Source organism: Furipterus horrens, unplaced genomic scaffold (assembly GCF_987537825.1).
Source record: "Furipterus horrens unplaced genomic scaffold, mFurHor1.1.pri manual_scaffold_4, whole genome shotgun sequence".
NCBI classification, from domain to species: Eukaryota; Metazoa; Chordata; class Mammalia; order Chiroptera; family Furipteridae; genus Furipterus; species Furipterus horrens.
The window spans coordinates 135,776,763-135,795,006 of NW_028327174.1; the positions used below are offsets into that span (position 1 = coordinate 135,776,763).

The following is an 18,244-nucleotide window of genomic DNA, read 5'->3' on the forward strand; positions in this document are numbered from 1 at the left end:
AAATTAAGAAAGGCCCTGGCTGGTGTGGCTCAGTGGATTGAGTGCCGGCCTGCGAACCAAAGGGCTGCTGGTTCAGTTCCCAGTCAGGGCACATGCCTGGGTTGTGGGCCTGGTCCCCAATTGGGGGTGTGTGAGAGGCAACCACACTTTGATATTTCTCTTCCTCTCTTTCTCCCACTTTTTTCCTCTCTCTAAAAATAAATAAATAAAATCTTTAAAAAAATAAAGCTTTAAAAAAAGTTTAAAAAGACATATTTTACCCTCGGCATAATCTCAATGTCCAAGCAATGCTTGCATTATCTTATGAATTTCCAAAAGTAAATTTCCCATTTATATACACATAAAACTTCTAATTGAGTTTTTACCACCTAATTTTTACACATAATAATACAAACTCAAAAGCAACATTTTCATAGCAATGTTGGATGACAAAACGGTATTATATAAAGTGATGTGAGTAGTAAAGGAAGACCCTGATTGTGAGGAATGTCCTCCAACCCCCTCTCTTTTCTTTTTGCTCTTATCTACTTTAAACAAAGCTCCAGTATAACTAATATAATGTCATATGAGTATGCTAACTACACCTCAGTAAAGTATAGCTCCATTATAGTCATTACTGTATTGTATTAGAACTGTATGTCTATTACTACATGAGAAAGGATGTGCAAGGAGTGCGATGAGCACTCAGGGAGAGCCTGTGCTGCAGGTGACAGCATGGAGGGACAACAGTGGCTGTTTCCATCTGTACCCTTCCACCAGAAATGGGATACCCAGTGTGTGTCAGCCCCCCACTCGGCTGATTAACCACCCCTCCTCAAATGGAGGGGAGTGGGTAATGGTAGAGAAAGCAACAAGATGTGTTCACTCACACATTCTAGGGAAACGAAAAGAGGAATGGAGTAGGGATTTTTCTCCTTACCCACAAGGCATTTTGATGAAAAGCCCTCTCCTTTAAATTATTTGTTAATGTTTTGAAGCTTTAATCCTTGTGGTTCAAATCTAGGGCAGTGTTCTTGACAAAGAATGAAGTCCACGCAAACTTAAGTATTTTAAATTAACAGTATGGTGGTTACCAGAGGGAAGCAGGGTTTGGGCTAGAAAAGAGTAAAGAGGGTAAAATATAGTTTGACTTTGGATAGTAAACACACACTGCAATATACAGATGATGTATCATAGAATTATACATTCAAAACCTATGCAATTTTATTGACCAATGTCAGCCCAATAAATTTAATTTAAAAAAAATTCACTTACTAAAAAGAAAAAATCTTTAAGTTTTTGAACCCCATGAAAAGGACCCATAGCCTCGCGGAAACACTTCTTAAAATCCTCCTTTTCTTTTCCCATATGTCTTCTGTTCTATTCAATGAGGCAGCCCAGTATCTTACCTCCTTAGAGCCCACTTTCATTTCCTTCACTCCACTACATCGCACTCCAAGCCTAGAGGCATTTGTTCCTACTCCACTTTTCCTATACCCCTGAGCTCCTTATTATATAAATTGACTTAATTGCTTTGCGAAATTATTGCCTCCTCCTAGGAATATTCGCATGTTCTAAATCTGAGTTGTCCTTCTAATTTGTTAGCACAATTGTGGCTACTGAGCATGTGAACTGTGGTTAATCCAATTTGAGATATGCTTCTAGTACTGAATTCAAAAGCTTATTATGAAAAAGAATGTAAAATATTTCATTAAGAAGTTTTATATTGATTGCATATTAAAGTGATAATATTTTGACATATTGGGTTATATAAAACATTAAAATCAATTGCATCTTTTTTAAAAATGTGGATACTAGAATGTTTAAAATAACATATGAGGCTTATATTACATTTCTATTGGACAGTAGCATTGTCAATCAGGTCAGCCAACATTTTCTGTAAACGGCCAGAGGGATAAATTTTAGGCTTTGTGGGCCATATAGTCTCTGTCACAACTACTCCATTCTGCCCTCATGGTGCAAAAAGCAACCATTGACAATAAGCAAACTAGTGGGTTTTGCTGTGTTCTGATAAAACTTTATTTATAGACATGAAAATTTGAATTTAAAATAATTTTTACATCATAAAATATCCTTTAAATTTTTTATTTAATTATTTTAAAATTTATAAAAGATTTAAAGCCTGATTTGATCTGCCAGCCATAGTTTGCCCCCCATTGAGTACCCGCATCTGCTGTATCATAGAGACAAGATTATCTTTACTGCCATATAAAAGGTCTCAACAGCTATGCCTGTTGAGTAAATGAGTGTGATGGACAGAGAAGAATTTTAGGTTATTGGAGAAGAATTACCCAGTCTATTGGGGGCCTGGACTCAGAGTCTTCTGGATTGTCGTACAGATATGTGAGCCTTGGGTGGCCAGATCTTCTAATTTTCTTTTTCCAAGAGAAACAGTAAATTCAAATATTTATGTTAAAATTTCCAGTTACTAATTTTCCCCCTACTCTTACATAATTTCCCTATTTTTATGGTTTCCTTCTTTGTGAAAATGTATTCTTTCCTGAAAATGGCTTTTAAGCGACTTGTAGATGAGGACTGTCATGACTCAACAAAGCTAGATGTTTTTTATAGTTTTACTGTGATTGTTTCAGGAAGAGTAAGTACTTAGAAAACTATGTGTATTTACTGTAGTAAAAGAAAAAAAAAACACAATACCAAATGAGAACTGGTTTTGGGGTTTTAAAAATATCACTTTTGACCTTGCCAATGTAGCTCAGTTGGTAGGAACATCAGGCCATAAACTATGATGTCCCAGGTTTGAGGTCAGGGCACATACCCACATTTCAGGTTCAGTCCTTGGTCAGGGGTGTGTGTGAGAGGAGACAGCCAATGAATGTTTCTCTCTAACATCATTGCTTCTCTTCCCTTCTCTCCCCCTCCTTACCCTTCTTTCTAAAATCAATAAGCATGTCCTCAGGTGAGTATAAATAAATAAATAAATACTACTTTCACATTTGGTTTAATGGTTACTGTGAACTATCTTTATTCCTAATTTAAATAAATTTTGTACTACTAGCTTAATAAAAATCAATCTGAAATAATTTTTTTCTATTGCTACAATAGAATAAGATGTCTCAAATCTATTTTGTGGAAGTCTGCTGTTCCTGAACTCTGCCAACTGGAGACAACTTCTTGATATCCTTCTTGAGCTTCCTTTTTGAGAGATGTGCATGGCTCAGAATTACTTGTGCTTCCCAGTTTCGCCAAGTGGGCTTCTTATACTCAAGAGTTAAATCATTTTTGTCATTTTATCTTTGACATTAAGGAGCAGTTTAGCCAATCTGTATTTAGGTCAATTGTCTTAACAAAAAGTACCCTTAGATTGATTTAATTTTGTTTTGTAGCATTTTCCATATATATTCATGAATTCAGTGAACTGTTGGCCCCTAACATGTAAAAATTAAACAATAAAGCCTCAGCAATTACATTCAGACCTAATTTTTCAAAGTTTCTACCCATGAAACACAAAGCCATCTTTTCAAAATGACAAATATGACCAAATACTAGAGTAGGGGAAAAAAGAATAAAGGTAAAGACTGCTGCTATAGTAAAAACAGGACCAGGATTGTTCTAATTTATCTCAACTGGAAGAGTAAAGTTGGGTGCATCTTCACAGTATTTGTTCGTAATGACAGAATCCTGTGTAATGATAAATGCCCATACTTTTCCATTCTCATGTTGTTATGAAATTCTAACTGTGCCCACAATATCTTATTCATAATCTTTCCTGTTATTTAACAAGTAGTTTTAGTCCAGGAAATACATCATCTTGAGAAACTCAAATACTAAATACCTGCAAGTTTTCAACATTGCCTTTTAGCAGATTTTCTTATTTATCCACATAGTTCCAAGTATTTCTTTTCTGTTTTATTTTTCTACTTCATATTTATCTTTCTCTTAAATAATATCACTCCACCCAAATTGTCTTTCCATTGAATTTTATATAAAGTAGCAAAGTTTATTTCTCTGAGTGCTTCACATATAATTATACAATAAATGTTTGTTAAATAAATCTATAATGTTAGGGAAACTGGTTATTCTTTAATGCTTCATATTATGCTAATGTATTCTTTAATAGTTTACATATTAATGAATCTAGAAGCAGACACCATTTTATCCACTAATATGGTAATTGTCGGTTTTACTCTTAATTAGAATTAAAGCAATAAAAATCCAAGCCCCTTGTGTCTAGCTGGAAACTTTGTACCAACATGGTAAGTCAAGGAAGACAAATGACTTGGGATATTTTGTGTTTTGACCTGGAAACCGTCTTTACAACTTTTTTTCTGCCATGTGTAAATGATCACTGCCTTAAGGCTCAATTTATGGTTTGGCATGTAGTCAGACCACTGCCTAGCTCTCCAATAAAAACATTGGGCATATAGTGGGACCGGTACACAGTTTAAAATGCAGGTTTATATAATAAAATAAAATGTCTTGATTGAAGGAAAAGTTAAGAAGTCTGACATCTGTAAAAGACACTTCTGGTGCCTTTTGTTTACAGAGTAACCACAGCTTGGGTAAGAACTACAGTATAAAAACTAATTAATTGAGAAACTATATGGACTATGTTATATGCAATTATAGCTACCACATTGGGGTTACTGAATAAAAATCAAAGTCTGTCTCTCAAAGCTTTTCCACTAGAGTGAAAAGAATTTTTCCACAGTAGAGTTATTGTATTTATAATTCCCATACATTTGTTTTGTGGTCTAGTTTAGATTTCTCTTTCCCCATACATTTGTTTTGTGGTCTAGTTTGGGTTTTATTTTTCTCAAAGTGGCTTGGATTTATATTGTTTATTCATTCTTTATTTGTGGACTGATTTTTTTCTACACTTATTTCATTTATTGACCTTCTCTACCCCAGACTGACATTTTAAGGAATGATTGGTGCCTTTATGCGATCTCTCTAAAGTTTGGAAAGGAAACACAGAGTTTTCTACCTTGTTTCTGTTTTGTTTACTCTTACCACATTGCTCTTTCTGGTACCTGGTTGGTAAGAACTTCCCCATAACTACCCTTGCCCCTAAAATGAGAGTCTGAAGAGCAATCTCTTCACCTCTATTTGTTCAAAACTGCTGGTCAGTCTTTAGACATTGTACTGGCTGTACATGATCAAGAAGAAGTCGTATTCCTGATTCTGAAAAGTGCTAACCTGACAGGTGTCAGAGGTAGATGACCTTTAAAGAAAATATTAACTAAAAATGAAAGCATTAGAGGGTTTTCAAATGAGCCAAGGCTACTCATCCAGCTGCCCTTGAGCAGTAAAAAGGGAAAGTCAGTGCATTATACACTGGGTCAGTGATAAAAGCCATGAAAAAAAAGCTTTCTGAGTTAGACAATGCTGATATTGGCAGTCCTTGAATGTTATTTTAAAAAACCACACTTCTTTTTCAGAAATCCTTAATGGGGCACAATTAAGCGGTCTGTAGAATCGAATGACCTTTAAATTGCTGTAATCTCATGAGAGAAACCTTTCACAAACAGCATCTACTTTTGAAAAAACACTCACATGAAAATATTGTCACTAATTCAGCATGGCATGCCAAACCCATGTCCTGTGTCTTGCTCCCTTTTGGCGCCCTTCATTGCCAGAGAAAAGCTGAGATCAACAAAAGATACTGACCTCAAAGATGTCAATCAACCAAAAGCCATCACAATATTATAATTCAGAAACAATTATTTTCAATGGTGAGCAGAAAGGAGAAAATATAGTCTCAAATGCCTCCCCCATTCTAACCCTCTGTCTTTTCTTTCAGATAAAACTTCTTTATATTTCCTTCTTCTCATTTTCCCTACTTTGGTCCTTGTTAATCATCTTTTTGTTCATTTGTTTTAGTAAACAGAAGGAAATACCATTGCTCTGGCTGGGTGGCTCAGTTGGTTGGAGCATCATCCCATGCACCAAAAGGGTGCAGGTTCCTTCCCCTGTCAGGGTACGCACCTACACTGTGGGTTCAGTCTCTAGTTGGGGCATGTACAGTATGCAACCAATCAATGATTCTCTCTCTCTCTCTCTCTCTCTCTCTCTCTCTCTCTCTCTCCCTCTTACTCTAAAAAATCAATAAACATATCTTTGGGTGAAAATGAAAGGAAGGAAGAAGAAAAAAGGAAGAAAGAAAGGGAGGGAGGGAGGGAGGGAATGAAGGAAGGAAGGAACAAAAAGAAAGATAGAAAGAAAAGAAAGAACTATTGAAGAAACAGATACTGAACTGTGACTTCAGAAATTAGTTCTAGATCCTGAGGATCAATTTTTCCCCTAAAAATTATATTTTGAAAAATAAATCTACAGAAAGTAGTACAATGATCACTTCTACTCATTTGCTTTATCTCTCTTTTTTATATCAATTTCTTTATAAATTTATTATTTTGACTGATCCACTTGAGAGTGACTTATAGGCATTAGACACTTTCCTAAACACTTCAGCATGTATTTCCCAAGAACTAGGCGAATCTCCTATATAACCACAATGCCATTACCACATCCAGTTAATATAACCTTGATATAGTATCATCAATAAATATATAGTACATATTCAAATTCCCCCAATTGTTCTGGGAATTTTCTTATGCTGTGTTTTGTTTATATGTTTTGTTTTTTGATCTAGAATCTAGTTAACTATTAAGCACTGTATTTAATTGTCATGTTTTTTAGTTGCTGGAACATTTCCTCACTTTTTGGGTGGTGGGGTTCTCTTATAATATTGATATTTCAAGAATCCAGGCCAGTTTATCTTGTAAAATGTCCCACGTGATCTAGATTTGTTTGGTTTCTTACTCACCATTAGATTCAAACACTTTTGGCAGAAATACTGCATAGGTGATGTTACATGCTTATTATCACATCACATCAAGAAGCACATGCTATTAGCTCTTCCCATTACTGGTGATGTTAAGTTTAATCACTTGGTTAAGTGGTGTTCACCAGTTTCTTCACTGTAAAGAGCCTTTCCTCCCTACGTAATTTGTATATAATCTGTGGAGTGATACAATGAGGCATTGCATCATTGTGAATAATGTATCCTCCAAAAATCTTTTACTTTCCATACATTCAGTATATTGTATGTGGATGAGCCTTGACTAAATCTATTACTGCATTGGTGGCTATAAAATAATTTTTTCTAATTCTAACATTCTTTTTACATATACTCATTAGGTGGCATTTTTGTGTAAGGAGAAGCTTTTGCTTTTACCTGCTTATTTAAAAAAAAAATTATTATTGTGGACTCATAGATTCTTTTTGAGACTCAGGTAGTCCCAAATTCGACCAGTTGGAGCCCTTAAAAATGAAATTTTTTACTTGAGACCAGAGTAAATGATTTCATAATTTCAACAATTAAAAAAAATAAAATAAAAGGATAACTGCCAATGTCATGGCTAAATCTTTTTTCTTTCTTAAATAGAGATATAAGCGAATAACAAGGATTTATTGTTATATGCTTAATAACATCTTTCAATTTTTGTAACAACCTATCAACTCCAAGGTAGTAATTGTGAAATGCCTTGAAATAAGTGAGAGTGTTAGAAGCATCCTATACTTGTAACCTGATTTCAAAGGACCAGGAACAGCCAATAAAAGTTAATTGAATACATTGAATTAATAGTAGAACCAAAATGTCGAAGTCATAAAACATAAGCCAAATAATTAAAATAATATAGGTTATGGGTCTAATTGTATAGAAATAAGTAAAGCTCTTTTGCTATTCATACATGATTTTTATCTCCTCATTACAACTTGAAATTTCCCCAAAATTGCTGCCACTACAGTCTAGAAGATAGTCCTTCACTAACATTCCTGTATTTGATTTCATAGAGAATACATAATAAAACAATATTTACTAATAGCCTCTAGGAGTTCTTTTGATTCAGCATGCTGGTAAATAAATATTTCTTCTCTTTTCTTTCAATTTGTATTGCTCACTAGATCAATAGTTGTTTTTTTTGTTTTTGTTTTGCCAAAGCACTCTGTCTCTGGAATGACAAACTGCCTAATGAAAGTTAGAAAGTGGGGTCCAAAAGAGATAGGGTGAACTAATGAACTCTGTGAGAAAAACTATGAATGGAAACTGACGAATAGACAGAGTCATGTGCATAATGTGTGGTTTTTTAAAACTTACTCTAACATAAAATTACATTAAAAGAAACCCCACACATAAATTGTGTCATTATAGATTATCTACAAAGTGGATAACACACTCATGGATTAGTCAGAGCTGACCGTAAATAGTTTAACCAAATCAGGATACTTGATCCTAACACAAGGCAGTAAATCTTTCACTTCTTAGAGGCTTAGTATTATTTTCAAACTACTGTCAGACCATTTAATACAAGGAAGGGAGTAATTTCTACTTCCTAAGTTTTTATCGCTGTTTAGTTGAAGTTTGACCTGTCTACATTAGTATGCTATTTTTCCATTTTTTACCAAATAAGGAAAAATATAGTTTATGATTTAGGATAAAGTGATTATTTTAACTTTCCATTCATAATATGTGAATGGGAGCAATGAAATCATATATAAAAACAGAATTTCCACTGAAAATCAAGAAAGTCACATCATTGTTAAAGATAGGAGATTATGCAGTAGCCTTTGAGGAGTTGCCAGAGAAACATAAAGATATAATGAAATGATCTAATTTTAAGAAAGTTTTGTAATAAGCAGTTTCAATTTAACATGTATTTTACTATAAATAAATATTCCATTGGGGTTCTTATATATTTTAGGAGATCTTTTCAATCATACTATATCAACTGATCTCCAATATTTATTTTGTTTTGTATTGTTGGCATTACATAATATCCTTGATTGATTTTCAGGCCTTTAGGTTCTATTTATTAAATTAGAGATACAGCCTACTAAATTAATAAATTATTACAGTGGAGGCACTCTTGTCTTCTGAATGTATAACTGCATTGCTTAAATTATTCTCAGGGAATAATTTACACATGAAGAGGCTCTGGTGTTTAAAATAGCTTTGTGTATTTCTTATCTCTGGAAATAGTCCTGGACTAGGTCCTAAAGTGGATATCAGAGCAATTGTTTTTTCAAATGATTCATACTATTCTGGGGGTCCTAATACACCATCCTGGAATCATGAATTAAACATAATGTTAAAAATATAACAATTTGAACCAAAACTTTTCATAAGAAACAGAGAGATGTCTCAGCTAAGAAAATATACTCATGATCTTGAAAAGTCTAACTTTTTTTCATTGTGAGATTTCTTTTTCCTTAAAAGAGCTACAGTAAGGTGAACAGAGGAAACAATTCAAGATCAAGGAAAGAAAATTAGGAACTGGCTGTTGTTGCAAAAAAAGAGGTCACTCCCTTCCCACCTTATTTGAAGTATTAAAAGGTGTAATTGAGGGTAATGACTCCTGGCTTCTAATCTTGTGCTACTCTTTTCCTTGTCCTTGGGATGTTTTTGTCAAATTTGAATGCTCTTTGCTTACATGTGACACACATCTTTTTTTTTTTTTAAATTTAATTTTATTTATCTGTTTTTAGAGAGAGGGGAAAAAGAAAGAGAGGGAGAGAAACATCAATGTGCAGTTGCCTCTCACGTGCCCCCAACTGGGGACTTGGCATGCAACCTAGTCATGTGCTCTGGCTGGGAATCGAACCAGTGACACTTGGTTTGCAGGCCAATGCTCAAGCCATTGAGCCACAGCAGCCAGGGTGACACACATCTTAATCCCAAATTTAGGTATTATAAAATTACAAAGAGCCCTGACCAGTGTGGCTCAGTTGGCTGGGTGTTGTCCTGCAAAGTGAAATGTATCTGGTTCGATTCCCAGTCAGAGCACATGCCTGGGTCGTGGGTTTGGAGATGCAGTCACTCACATTGATGTTCCTCCATCTTCTTCCCCCTCCTTTCCCCTCTCTCTAAAAACTAACTAAATAAAATCTTTTAAAAAATTTTTAAAAGAAAAAAAATTACAAAGAAATGGTTTTGGTAAACTTCTCTCTTCTTTGGCAGCAGGAACCCTGCCATTCCTATATTCTTAGAGCCTGACTCTGTGCCTGGCACATGGAATGGACAAAATATATTTTTGGAAAATGAGCATGTGGATGAAGTACACAGAAAAAGCATATCATTAATTATTCTGAATCTAATATTTGTAAGATATCTGGTTAATGTTTGTCCCATTGTAGTTTTTTCCCATGCATCTTCTTCCTTTTCTCTCTAAATTCACACAGCAAAGCATGAACAATGGTTATTTTTTACTGATTTGAATTTTTGAGCTCATACATTAATAGTTTACCACAACAAATAGATAAAATTCCAATAAAAAACAGTTGCTTATTTACACCATAATTACTTTTTAAAACTATTTATTTATTTATTTATTTACTTATTTATAGAGAGAGGGGAAGGGAGATGGAAAGAGAGGGAAAGAAACATCAATATGTGGTTGCTTCTTGCACATTCCAACTGGGGACTTGGCATTTGCCCTAAGGATTGAACTGGCAACTCTTTGGTTCATAGGTTGGTGCTCAGTCCACGTGCCACACCAGCCAAGGCCCATAATTACTCTTTAAAGGAGTTACAAGTATTTTGTGCTAGAAACATCCAAACTGGTCTCAACTTCCAAACTAAAAAAGACAACTGCAAATAAAAGGGCTAGAGCCAAAATGATGGTGGTAGGGCAGTGGTGATGGTGGTGGGAGTGATCAGGAGTTAAGATATGTCTCACACATTGTCCTTTTTTATTTCCCATCAAGAGTTGTATTTGATACGACTATGTCAGTGGCTTTTTTTCTCTGCTCCTCAAAGCTAACCCTGTAGTGCATCATACTGCGCTAAGTCCTACCAAACAACTTTTGTTGGTAAGATAATTGTTGTTTTGGATAAATAGGTGATTTTATCCCTCTTCACTTCCATTTTTGGTATTTAATATGGAAGAGGTTTGTCTTGAAATTTATTTGCAAAATATTATCTACAATTACATTGTCAAGTACTCAAAAGGTAGTTTCACATTTGTACCTCACTTAAAGTGCAAACAACTTCAGATATGTTGGACACAAAATTAACCTGCTGTTACTCCTGTTTGATTGCTTTTATCAATAGCTGGCTTGTTAGAATGTTATAAATAATAAATAGAGAGACTGGCATAAATTTCCTTACCCCAAAGTTGAATCTGGAGTATTCAGGATTGTGGTGGTGGTTTTTTCTTTTCTCTCCCTCCTGGTCTTTATTGTTCTGAAGAGGTCACCAGGACGTCCGTAGAAGGGCTCTGTGCGCCATCTACTGACAGAATCTATATTTCCAAAGTGTCGGAATAATGAGAATTACCCCTACATTCGGTTTTAAAAGTATTCTGTTAGAAAGAAGGAGTAATGGGAAAAGACTCTCTGACTCTATGACTTATTGTTGACTCTTGGAATAAATATGAGTTCGGCAAACACATAATTCAAAAAGGAGACATCCGTTCCTTAGTGCGAGTACAAGTTACAAGGTAAAGTACCAAGACAGTCCGTTTGGCATTGGAAGAAGCTAGCCAAACCCTGAAGGAAACTTAAATGATGAAGAGGATTGTTGTTTTTCACCTGTGTGGTGAGCTACACGGGCTCCCTAATAGTTGCCGCCTTAAAGGAAATGGCTTTACTAAGGGCACATCCAGATAGCCATCAGTTTCCAATTTTATTACTCCAAAGGACTTCTCTCCAATTTGATAATTTTATCAAAATTTTAATAATGCATAGCAAGTAGGTCCACCCTTCACGTAGATCCTAACATACAACTTGTCTATGTGTATATACATTTAGTCCTTATGTGCACACACAGACCCATCTACCGGTACACCTACAAGATGATATGCATCTATGTACATGTAGGTTAGTTGAGAAATCTAAGCCCTTGGACTTGGATTAAAATGTTTCTCCCTTCCTTCGTTCTCTCCAATCTGTGTTAAACTCAATAGAGAGATGGAAGGGATTGGGATCCTCAAGCCAGAAAAGTTTTCTTGGTTGGAAGGGGAGGAGAGGTTCAAACCGTTGGAGATGGAGGCTTGGATTGGAAATTAAAGTTGGCCAGAAGTGGTCGGATCTGATTCGGGTTATTATTTTGTGTGTGTGTGAGCCGCTGGGAGAACTGAAAATTAACAAAGAAGACCCCGAATGCCCCAGGTAACACTCTTCCCTTTACACCACTTTTTAATCCAAGGGCCCAGTCAACTTGCTTTGGGGGTTTTAAGAAAGAAAAATGAAAAGCAAGGAAGTTGAGCCAGAAAGAGGAAGAGAAACAAGTAAAGAGGGAAGGCTGGGAGAAGAACATGAAGCCTAAGGAAAGATTCAGAAAGAAATCGGGAAGCGAGAGAAAAGGGGGAGAAAAGAAAGAAGGTAAAGAAGGCAAAAAAGGAACTAGGGCTAGGAAGACGTGAGGATCTTTATTTAACGAACCAAAGTTACACTCATCTTTCACTTTCAAATCAATGGTCTAGACCTTATCCGTTTCCTTTGTAAACGTCGTCTGCGTTGCTAAAGGAAGCTAGTCAGTATTCCTCACCCCACCCCACGAGTGGCTGCGCTGTTCCATCCCCGGCCACGGAGACCAAACAACCCGAGTGGGAACGTTGCAGGCGCGCGACTGTGGGAACGCTCCCGCGACTGGTTGTCACTCAGGGAACCTAACCGGATTAATACCCAGAGATGGGATTACGTTGGCTGTCACCAATACGCCTAAAGATTATAATCCTATTTATGCACATTACAGTCAGTATTAACTTTATCTGATAAATATTAAGACCCCCGGTTGCCCCTCGCGTCCACAGAGGACAATCCTCTACGTTCTGATGCAACTCAGCAGGCTGTCAGGAGGGGAAACATCCCGAGGAAAACAACTCCAAGCCCGGTCCCCAAGGGTCTGCACCCGGCACTCTCAGGTATTTCGCCTTCACCTGGGCACTGCTTTGCGATGTCTCCCAGCCGTGGACTACCAACGCGGGAGGCGTTCCCTTGAAAGAAAATATCATTCTTGATTCTCTCTTGTTCGTTTCATTTTTATATTTTCGGTGGCGGTGACAGTGGCAGCAGGGCGGGGGATACGCGAGCAAGTGCCTGCGAGTGGATGGGGAAGGAGGATTGTTGCCGGTTATAACAGTCTCAGAGACTGCTTTTTGATGCTTATTTGTAGGCTGGTGTTTCTCTGCCTCCGTCTTTAAATAAGTTTGTTTGGGTGTGAATTCTTGCCTTGTCAGCACAAAACCACAAGAAGACGTGGTGTAAAGTAAAAGAAAGCCCCCTTCCTCCCCCAAGCGTGCTAACGCCAGACTTGATTTAACACCCTTTCTCCGGCTGCCGGGGGCTCTAGGTAGTGGCTACATTCCAGCAGCTTTAATCCGTTTTTTATTGTAGGGCGAAGGGAGTTTACACACGGGCTGGGATGGCTCCCTAGCTGGCCGCTCTGCCTACTTCCAACGCCCCCTTCCCGCCCCGCCCTTCTCGCCACCCTCCCCACCCTTCCCACCCCACCCCCAGCAGGAACCTGTTACTTTAAGCGAGGCGTTCCAGTGTGGCGCAGCCGGCTGCGGGGGTTTCGGGAGGTGGCCGGTGATTGGCTCTTTCGAGCTCCCCCTGGCTCGCTCGCACGGCCTCCCCGCGCGCTCCGCCCCGCCCGCGAGCCCTCCCTCCACCCCGTGAGGCTCGAAGCCCGGGTGTCAGGCGCTACGGCGCATGCTCCGGAATCTCATCCTCTGGCCCTGGAGCTGCTGCTGCTGCTGCTGCTGCTGCTTTTGCTTTTGGGGCTGAGTTTAATAATCAGCGAGCGAGCGAGCGAGCGAACGAGCGAACGAGCGAACGCGGGGGGGAAAAGGCAGAGAATGTCCGCCATCTACCCTCCGCTCCTGGGCGCGCTCTCATTCATAACAGCCTCTTCATGAATTACAGCTGAGGGGGGTCGGGGAGGGGGGTACCTCACAACACCCCAGCAAACCTCCAGGCCCCCAGGCATGGCTAGCTCGGTAAGTACATGCAAACATAATAATAAAAGACCCCCCCGCCCCTTTCCTCCCTCGCCCTGTGCCGCCACCGCAGCCCAGACAGCGCCAGCGCTCCGCGGTTTCAATTAGAAAAAGGTTGGTACGGTTTGCTGGGAGCTGCCGCCTCTCCCTCAGCCTCCGCTTCCCTCCCTCCCCACCCCCCCGGCGGGCGCACACACACTCTCACACACTCACACACACTCGCCCCTCCACCCCCCGCGCCTCCCTCCCTCCTCGCCTCTCTTTGCATTCGCAAGAAGCGCACTCGCTCACACGCGCGCACTCACACACACACACACGGTGGAAGGAGGCGAATAATAACTCAGCCATATTTCAGCCGCAGCCGCCGCCGGGAGCCGCGGGCACAGTCCGGGGACGCGGTGAGCAGCCTCGGCGGCCGCTACGATGGTGCGTTCTCCTCGGCGCGCGTGTGTGAGCCTGAGTGAGCGGGCTGACAGCGGCGGGGCGGCACGCAACTTTGCCCCCGCGCCGGGCTGCGCGCAGTCGAGGCTCGGTGGCTGTCCGCTTGCCTCCCTGCCTTTCTGAATTTCATTTTTGGGGGGTGGGGTGAGAGGTACTTTGGGGCCACTTTGGCTCTTGGAAGTGTGTTGCGGTGGCACTGTTAGGCTGGTCTCGCCTTTCGCGAGGGGCTTTTTGCTGGGGGGTGCGGGGTGTCTTAAGTTATGGATGCCTCGGCGTATTTCTTGCGGGCGTGTGTATGTGTGTGACGACGTCTCATTTTTGTTGTGCACGAAACCCGTGGTCAGACACGGGAGTTTGTGCCCATCAGCAGAGGCTGCCTGTAGTTTCCATTCAGCCTGGCACAGCGCTCCACACGCACGCACACACACGTACACAAAGACTTCCTCGGCGTGTGCCTGTCGCCGCGGTACTTTCGGGGAGGGGGCTCGCCCGAAACCCGCTCGGAGTCCCAGCTACCTCCCCTCCCACGCGGGGAAACCGCCCGGCGTCGTCTCCTAATTGTCTTCTAATTTGTTTCTGATGCATTTGTTGTGCTGGTAGTGGCTAAGTGTGCTCTCCCTCTTTCCCCTGACCCCCGAACCCCCTTCCTAACTGGGGGTAGCATTCCGTTACAATCCAGACCGGTGTGGATGCTGGGCCCGGGGCGCCAGGGGCCGGGCCAGCCGGGGGGTATTCGGGGATGTGGGGTGTGCGCGCCCACGCGCGTGAAACGTGCATGCAGAGGGCACCGCCGTTTCCTTTCATTTGCGTTTCAAGAATGAGGGGGAGAAAAATGTCAGGCGCAATGTGCAGTGTCGAACGGACGCCTTCCTGTTGTTCACGGCTGTCTCTCCTGCTGTCCGCAGTGTGCCGTGCAGGTGAAGCTGGAGCTGGGGCACCGCGCCCAGGTGAGGAAAAAACCCACTGTGGAGGGCTTCACCCACGACTGGATGGTGTTCGTGCGCGGCCCGGAGCACAGTAACATACAGCACTTTGTGGAGAAAGTCGTCTTCCACTTACACGAAAGCTTTCCTAGGCCAAAAAGAGGTAGGGCTCGAATACAAAAGGAGCTTGATAAAAAATGTCTTGACTGGCGAAGAAAATAATCGCTTGGTCCGGCGGTCCCCTGCCCTTCTCCCCGCCCCCCGCGTCGCGCTCGCCGGCTGAGTCTCTGGACCCGGGTGCGCGGCGCCGCGCTGGCCAGGTCCGGGCTCCCGCCCGAGCTTGCGACTTCAGCTTCCTGAAAGTCACCGCAGAGAAAGGACCGTCAGGTGTCGAGTGTTTATTCAACCAAAGCCAGACCTCACCGGTCTTCTGGGGTTAGCCGCGGATTCTGTGGGGAAGGTGCAATTAGTTGTTGGGCTTGGAGGTGCGCAGAATGGTGCTGGAGGGAATAAACAGCTGAGCCTTTTTTCCCCCCCTAGAGAAATTGAGACTTACCTGTGTTATTGGCAGAGAATGCATGGGATGTTGTTACTGTTCCTTCTTGAGAAGTTGCCTCTTTTGGGGGGTATTCTCTGCCTTCCTTTCTGTACGTGAAGCATTAAGCACCAGCTTTGTCACAGACTTTTCTTCCTTTTGTGGGTTAGCCACCCCCAGCCTCCACGGTCAGGATTTTATGTTTAGTTAGACTTGCTCGTCCCTAGCCCCCCATAGCACTTGGTTGTTCATTCGATTTTGATCAACCTTCTGAAATGACTGTCAGATGTGATCCGCAGAGAAGAGGGTCCCTGCAAAGGTACAGTCTTAAGTTTCAGAGGACCACTGTTGTCTTGCCCTGTGCTTCAGTCCTTCCCACTTTGGTTTTTAGCCTTAGTGTCTAGTTGGCATAATCCTGTTGAGTTTTTGGGTCCCTAACATTTTGCACACAGAGGATAGGGCAGTTTTGAAAAAAAAAAAAAAAGAAACCGGGTGTTATTTTAAAAGAAATTGAGAGAGGGTTTGAGAAATCCTGATTTCTATTCAGTACCGCCTCTGGAAAGGTACTGTCTGCTTGTTTTAGTTGGATTAGTGGAGGTAACAATATAAATACAATAAGGTGCTTTGTTTGTGAGCAAGTTTATTTATCTAAGTCGACACAATGGTTAGTAGTTATCTTCCATTTGATCAGTAATCTTTATTGGCATCTAGAACTCCTGCAGTTTCTTAGGGTAACATCATAATACATCCGTTTTGCTTAGAGCTATGGGGAAATTATTGAACATTCAGGGGTGGAATAAAGAGAACTGCTGTGTGCCTTAGAGGCGTTAATGCTTATTTTTGTTTCCAGAGCTCATGTAATGGGATAGAGGATTGTATGTTTTGCCTTTAGTGGTTTGCTTTAGAGCTCCTCTTGAAAACTTGAACAGTTGAATTTGATGGGCTTTGCTGGATGGTTAAGTAAATCCAGCTTCTAATGGAGGGGTAGGAATATGCATGACCTATAGGAAATAACATTTTGATTTTGTTAGCATCTTCTATCAAAATATAGCCAGGGATATTCATATTTCCTCAAAACTGTGATAAGGAGGGGTATTGCCAAGTTTCTGTCATTATATGAGGGTTGGGTATGATGCTTCTTGGAATCTTGGCTCTCCCTTTTCCACGTGTCCATAAAAGCCACTGCAGAGGAGTTTAAACAAAAGAAACCACCTTCTAAGATCCATGGTACACACTATTATGACTACTTGGCTACTCTTTACTTCAAGGTGAAATTCACTTAAAAAAAGACATATTTATTGAATTAGGAAAACTAAGTCAGTTGGCAGAAGATGTAGCTCTTAAGATAACTTTGTTTAGGTGCCTTAATAATCAAATTGGCATTGTATAATCAACCTCTCCATATTTTACCACTGTGCTCTGTTTCAGTGGGTGTGTGTGGTGATGTTCCCCTTTATTTGCCATACCTAATGATTTTCTGTCCAGCCTGAGGGAATGTGAGGGCACTGCCCACACAGCCCACACCTGGGAGTTGTTGCTAGGTGTGGTAAGCCACTTGATAATACTGCGTCTTCGCAGATGTCTCCAGTGAAATGTCAGCTTCTCCGTTGGGCTCTTTGATTTTTATTCTTCAACTGTGGAGTTTCTTTATGTAGTCTATAAGCCATTGTTTTTAAAGTGTTTATTTTTGGATTTTTATTTGTATGTGTGCTTCCTATGATGTGACAAGTCCTGGGAAAAATGCCAGCTTACATAGCCCAGGAGAGACCTTGTCATACTGTAATTACACATGATTCAGATTGCAAGAGAAGGTTTCTGTGTTATTGGGAATAGTTGTAAATTCACTTAACACCAGACATGCCACTTAATCCTGGGACTTATTTTTTGGCCTATAATGTCTTTCAAACTGATAAGAATAGGCACAGAGTAAGAATGCCAGGGATTTCTATATCTACTTCTATACCTTTTCAGGTGCTATATTTGTGATATTATAGATCTATAAATGTTAGGATTGGAAATGGGAGAAATTGCAACAATGGCTTTGTGAAAAATCTGGGTGCAAAGAATTTAAAAGAAATGCACATACTCTAAATTCTAAATGGCTACTAATAACAAGTTAAATCACTTTCACTATATATGGTAGCAGATAAACAGAAATGGACCTTAGAACAGAGGATGAACTCGTCAGCCATAAAGATGGATGAATCTTTAGTTTCATAAGTCTTTGGTTTGAAAAAGTGAATTAATTTTCAGGTTGATTTCCTTTATTTCACAGTAATATTATGAGAACTTGTAGAGGAAGAAATTATAGTACGTATTATCAACTTGTTGCCTAATGAGAATTACATACAGCATTTCAGGATTGAGCTAATTAGACTTGAATT

The 18,244-nt window shown here is 40.1% G+C and overlaps 1 protein-coding gene across 3 annotated transcripts in view; it reads left to right on the top strand.

Moving 5' to 3' along the window:
* The first annotated feature begins 13,717 nt into the window (after positions 1-13,717).
* The window catches only part of MLLT3 (MLLT3 super elongation complex subunit), a 290,952-nt gene continuing 286,425 nt past the window's right edge, over positions 13,718-18,244 (top strand). For 2 of the 3 annotated variants that reach the window (XM_090274063.1, XM_090274065.1), the window contains exons 1-2: positions 13,718-13,961; positions 15,308-15,488. In XM_090274063.1, coding sequence (XP_090130189.1) covers positions 13,950-13,961; positions 15,308-15,488 — 193 coding nt within the window. In that variant the 5' untranslated portion in view covers positions 13,718-13,949. Of the gene's footprint in view, positions 13,962-14,311; positions 14,388-15,307; positions 15,489-18,244 lie in introns of those variants that run through there. The other variant, XM_090274064.1, reaches the window with a different exon arrangement.